Source organism: Alligator sinensis, unplaced genomic scaffold, assembly GCF_000455745.1.
Source record: "Alligator sinensis unplaced genomic scaffold, ASM45574v1 scaffold827_1, whole genome shotgun sequence".
Lineage (NCBI taxonomy): Eukaryota > Metazoa > Chordata > Crocodylia > Alligatoridae > Alligator > Alligator sinensis.
The window spans coordinates 261,447-267,818 of NW_005842726.1; the positions used below are offsets into that span (position 1 = coordinate 261,447).

A 6,372-nucleotide genomic window follows, 5' to 3' on the forward strand; every position below is an offset into this window, starting at 1 on the left:
GTGCCCCCAACACGTGGCCTACGTTCCCCACCCCCATGTCACCTGTTCCCACACCCCTCCATCCCCACACATCCACCCTCTTCCTCATACATTGGGGGGTCTGGGAGCAGAGGGTCAGGAGCAAGGGGCACCAGTAGGCAAGGGGGGCTGTGGCTTGGGAATAAGGGGCACCAGCATGGGCACTGCATCAGGGCTGCTCAGTGCCACAAAGCAGTGGAGAGACAGCCACAGTTGGACCCATGTTCTGGTGAGTGAAGGGGTCAGGGGGAACTCTGATTTTCCATAATAAAAAAAACCCAAAATCTAACAGAAAATATATATGTATTTAGAGTTTATTTTATTATAATGACTGATGCACTGGTAGGCTTCCAAACTGCTTTAAAATTGTAAATATAGCAATAAAACATTGTGTTCCACTGATACACACACACACACACACACACACACACACACACACACACACACACACAGAGTAGATTTTCATTTTACTTGTGGAAAAACAGATTTTGGGGGGTTTAATCTGAGAATTTGCAATTTTTAAACAGAGACAACCAGGACCCCCGAAATCATCCAGTCTCCCCAAAAATTCTACCATTTAACAGCCAGGGCCAGGTAGCTAACAAACAAGAGGAACTGTTAATAAGTAAAATGTATAATTTAAACGTTATTATGTTTTTGCAAACTTTTTCCAACTATAATACAAGATCAGACCCAATAAGCCAAACAAAAATAAATCTCCTGAAACAATGTACATATGAAAAGGGCTTACTGATCTAAAAGAGAGTTATTATCAGCAAATTATGGATCAGGTCAATGAGAAAAGTAGCCTGCTCTTAAGTTGTAAACTGTGTCTGCTACCTTCAATTTAACACACCAAAAATTGCATAATTTTACATTTCCATTCAACTTCCTGGAATACATATTTTATTTGATTAATGTCCACCAGAGTTCTTCAGGAAAGAATGAGTTTTTGAAAAAAAGTGACAGGTTTAGATTTCATATAAAACCTATGTGAAATGAGAGAAAGGAAATAAATTCTGGAGAAGAGTGTTTTAAAAGTATTAGCTATTCATAAGAACTACCATTTACCGGCACAGACAATAGGTGCATCTACTCCCATCTCATGCAGTGGACAAGAGTGCATGCAGAAGAGTGAACAGATCTGTAGCAGAAGTAGGTCTCTAGCCACTCTAGTAACACCCCCACTGGCCATATAGATCCTGCTTTGCTCTGGTTCCCTATTCTCCCTTATACCCTCTTTCCTGTCACACCTTTCTACAAGTAACTGCTTAACTTCAGAAAAAGGAGGCTGCCCAGGACCCCAGAGCAACTTTTTGTCTGTTGTTGATCAATGCACCAGCATACCATGGGCCTTAAAGGACAATTTTGTGGCCTCTGACTTCCCCTACAGCTATGCTCATACCTCACAGTTGTTACCAGTTAACTGTCTAGATGGACCCTCAGCCCCAGTCCATGATCTGCCCCTTTCAGGCCTCTGTGTCTTTAAGAGTTGCAGTGGGTCCTCAGCCTCAGTCCAAGATACAGCCATTTCCTGGGCTTAGGGGTCACTCCACTCAGGCCCTGCCAATCCCCTGACTTGTCCCTCAGTCTTCAAATGTTCTCATGCTCTTAGGCATCCAAATGGGACCTCCTTCTTCCCCTGCCAATCCCAGCCCAAACCAGCAGTCTAAACTATAAACAAAATAAGCCTGCTGGCTAGAACAAACTGCCTCACACTGGGTCCGAACATAAATCTCAGCTCCTTGGTGGTGCAACCCAAACCTGTCCCTACCCTGGTCATTTTCCCTTGCAAGCCATCCGTCTTACATGCAGTACCCCACGTCAACTCAGGAGTCAGCCCAGCAAGCCTCTGCAGCCTCTCTGCTCAGGAGCAATTTCCCCTCTAGCCTGCAGGGCCAGACTACCTCCCTAGACTCAGCCTTGGGCTTATATATTCACCAAGCCACCGCCCTGAGAGTCATGTGCCTTCCTGTGGACAGCTGCAAGGGTCCTCCATTAGGTTCGTAAACTGGCATAACTGTTACAATAGTATCCCTCTTCTCCAGGCTGAGCTCTGTCCTACACTACTATTGCTGCGCTACCAGAACTGCAATTGGCACTCTGCCACTCTGGCCTCTCTGCCCCGCTGCCTCATTGCTGAACCACTTATCCTGTGCTGGGTGCCTGCAGCCTATCTATCCCTTACTGACCAGCCTTTCCTGGCTCCTGGTAAGCACCTCTCAGAACCTGGGACTCCCTGCAGCTGTTTGCCACCCTTAAAATAACAGGGAGTCCCTGGCTCCCTGTTACAAGGGTATAACGTTCTTTCTTGCAGCTAACATGCTCCTGTATATACTATGCATTGTTTCTGAAAAGCATTAAGGAGGAAAAAATATTTTTACAGAGGAACTGAGTAGCAGAAGCTAGGAAGACAAGCCAGCTGTTAGTCCTGCAGGTCAGATGGGAACTATACCAGGACCATGACACATGCTGGCTCCCAAACCTGACACATCAGTTCCCAGCCAGTGCGCCAGGTCCAAGACCATGTGTGGGGTATGGCTGTGGACTGACCCTGTACATTGACTCTATTCAGGATACTGAGTTATATCATCTGGACATGGGGCTCCACGGGTCTGGAAACCTGGTGGCAGGGGAATGTGGCAAAGTTAACTGTTACCACTCTTCCACTGCCAACTTTCCAGACCCATGGGAAATCTGTTTCTCTCTCATATAATGTGCATACTAATTTCCACGAATTGTTTTTTTTTGTGTGAAAAAAGGTGTACGTTAAATGTGAAAAAATACAGTGTAAAGAATTTTCCACTCCTTGCTCTTCTCCCTCTGTAGCTTCCAGAATTCAGAGGTTTAGTAAGTTCAGATTCAGAGGTTGCATACCTCCCTTCTATATTCAATATGTACTGATAGACCTTTTCTTTGTGATTTTGGTCATTCCTGTTTTAACCTGTGTTAAATGATCAACCTCCACAACATCTTGTGGCAATGAGTTCCACAAGTTAAATTGCATGATATTGCAAATAAATAAATAAACTCTGACAGTTTTAAACATACTACCCAATAGTTTAATGTTATGTCCTTTCATTCTCAAATTTCAAGAGATAGCAAATAGTTAAGTACCTATTTGCTTTCTCTGCATGATTTAATATTTGTAAACCTCTATTATTTCTCCCCTCGAGCATCTCTTTCATAAAAGGAGAAGTCCTGTCTATTTAGTCTCTCTTCATGCAGAAGCTTCTCCATGTCCAATTCATTCTTGTTGCCCTCCTCTGTATCCTTTCTAGTAGAGCTGTGCGAAATTTCGCCGGCCATTTTGTTTCGATGCTGTTTAGACTCATTTTGAGGTCGAAACAGCAAAATTGAAACTAAGCAAAGGGCTTTGAAACAGCCTCAAAACAAAATGAGGCTAGTCGAAACATTTTGAAAGTCAAAACATTTTGACCATAGTGCTGGGGATAGGAAGTCAGTCCAGCTGGGCTGAGTTCCCATCCCCAGCTACATCAGGCTGGGGAAAGGAAATCAGCCCAGTTGGGCACTGGGGAAACTAGCAAAACATCGAAACAGCCTCACTGTTTCAATGAAGCAAAACGGAACAGCTGTTTCGAATCAAAATGAAATTCGATACGAAACACTGTTCCATCGAAACTCAAGGCGAAACAGAACAGTGCTGTTTCGCATAGCCCTACTTACTAGCGGGGGGAGTGGGGAGGGAGGTACCAAAACTGCAGGCAGTATTCAAGGCATGAACAGACCATACATTTATAAAAAGGGTCACGATAATACTTTCCAATTCATTTACAAGTCCCTTCTTAATAATGCCTAACATTGTGTTTGCCCTTGACAGCTGCTGAATGCTGAGGTGATGTTTTTAGCAAACTGTCCATGCGACTCCAAGATCTCTTTCCTGTGTCACATTAGTTAATGTAAAGACCTACCTGTGTTCTATGTGAGTTGCGAAGCCTGACAAATACACAGCTATACTAATGAAACTACTAGTTGTTTTCATTAAACCTAAATTGTTTCAGAAGCATGATTAGAAATACTGACTTCATCCACATTGACAAAAATTTTTAAATTACCATCATAAAGCACCGTTAGCAATTCCTACTTCTTCCTCCCATCATCTATAACACAATTAGATTTCAGAGATGGGTGAGATCATCTCTGTAAACATCCTTTTCAGAGCTTGAAACACTTCCTTTTGCACGTGGCTCATGCTTGGACATGTTATCCTGTGCAAAACTCCTAGTCTACAAGCAAGACAGATGAAAGGATGTTTTTGCAACTGGTATTAGAGCTACTCTCCTAACATTTTCACGATAAAACTTCACTATTATAATTGATCTGTGGTTCACAATAGGTAGGGATCTCTGTAAATCACACCAGAAGCGCCCCCTGCAGTGGCTCCTTTTTAATTTTGCCACTAGCTTCCCCCTGCCCCTCCTCCTCCCATTGGCAGAGGTTTTAAATATGCTATGGTTTTCACTTCCCCGACGATCAGCAGCAAACAGCCTGGTCAGTGGGCCCCCCCTAACAATCGGGGGGAGGAGGGGAAGGTCACGTGGCAAAATGAAACACATTAAAGGAGCCACTGTGGGGACACTTTCAGTGTGATTTATTGAGATCCCTAACAACAGTGTTTCTTTGATACATGCAACTTTTGTTATCACTGATTGAGGCAACAATGATGCAAAAACAAATAAATAGGACATTCAAATCTTAATTTGCTTTCAAGCCACTGACACTGGTGAAAGATCAGAATTGCATAACTGGAAGGTATCTATCCCAGAAGAACCTGGTAGCTTTCAACTGTTATGGTTCCTTGATATGTCTTAATGTTATAAAAGTTTGTCTAATCAAGTTCTATGTATTCTTTGTTGCTGTAACATTTTACCACTCATTATGTAGCCAGCTTATTTAATGATAGTCATTAAAACCAAGTGACCAACAACAAATATAGAAACAAGTCATGTTTAGAGTTCAAAATTTAAGTAAGAGCCAAGAGAAACTTTCAGTATATATTTTACTAATAACAGAAAACAGTACCTCATCTGTGTTGTAGATAATCTGCAGTCCTGAGGATATCATTTCAACCAGGTAGAGAAGAAATAGTGACACAGCATTTATCTAAAAAGGACAATTAAAGCTGGTTATTAATCTTTAGTTTTATAGGGTCATGATATGCTGAATTCCAAAAGGGAAAAAAGCATACAAGATGTACAGAAATTAGTTCTCTATGATGACATTTAGGAGCTGCTGATTTAGTTATGAAAAAATATCATCCTTTGTGCACAACACAATAATGTATGTGCAATGACACAACATGCTCGATCAGGAGAACTGCTACAAGCAATATTATGAACTCCTACAAAATTATTTTCTAAAGATTTACTTGTAAACTATGATAATAGACATTTTTGCTTGGGAATACTATGTTGACCCACAGGCAATTATTTCACAATCGCTTATGACAAGCTGTCTCAAGTTTATTTAAATGACAAGTTATTGGCAAGTAAAGCACTATAAGAAGGTGAGTAGTAGCTTAAGCAGTAGGCATCATATCTGGAAAGCAGCCCATTTCACCCCAAACTAATATTAATGCAACCGCCTGAAGGAAAGCATTAATTTTAATCAACTATTCAGCACGTGATTATATTTATGAAAAAAATGGGTTGTTTTCTTCTGTAACTTAATAGACCATTAGTCATCAACATCAACTGCCTTAGTGTTTGCACCAGAATACCTAAAGAAACATCAATAACACAAATGAAAAATGTAAACTTTGTATATGATCATTGTGTAAGACAAGTTTCATATAACTTCACTGATTCACAAACTAAATTAGTGGACTATCAACTGTCATTTTAAACAGTAACATACTTTAAGAAAAAAATAGACTTAAGTTTCACCATTTGCCTTTGAGAAACATATTCTGGACACCATATTTGACTGTCCTTTAATTTTCTTTATTTTAATATGCTGACGAACATGTTTCCAAACTAACAAAACCTAAAGTATAATCCCAGAAAAAGGGCTAGGACTGAAAATGAGGAAAAATGCTGTAGTGAGTCTATAATATGTTGTTACTTATGCGTGCTGTTACATACAGGTTACCTTTAAAACATTTTAAACCTATGGAACCTTATGTCATCATAAAGTTAGAGCAGTTTCAGAGCAGTCAAAGGTTAAAGCTTAATGCCGTCTCAGACGTGCACAGCTGTGACTTGCTGCTACAGGGATAGTGAGAGGGGGTGTGAACAGGAGCCAGGACTCTACTGGTCCTCTCAGATGGGGCTGGAGGTCACAGGTAAGCTTGGAGGTGGAAAAGAGGGAAGTAAAGGAGGAAGCGAGGGGGGG

At 41.3% G+C, this 6,372-nt stretch overlaps 1 protein-coding gene across 7 annotated transcripts in view; it reads right to left on the reverse strand.

Annotated features, from left to right (window-relative positions):
- PHKB (phosphorylase kinase regulatory subunit beta) overlaps positions 1-6,372 on the reverse strand; it is a 209,935-nt gene that overhangs the window by 147,452 nt on the left and 56,111 nt on the right. For all 7 annotated transcript variants that reach the window (XM_006034336.3, XM_006034337.3, XM_025216320.1 and 4 more), the window contains one exon: positions 5,062-5,142. In XM_006034336.3, the coding sequence (XP_006034398.1) occupies positions 5,062-5,142 (81 nt within the window). The remainder of the gene's footprint in view (positions 1-5,061; positions 5,143-6,372) is intronic.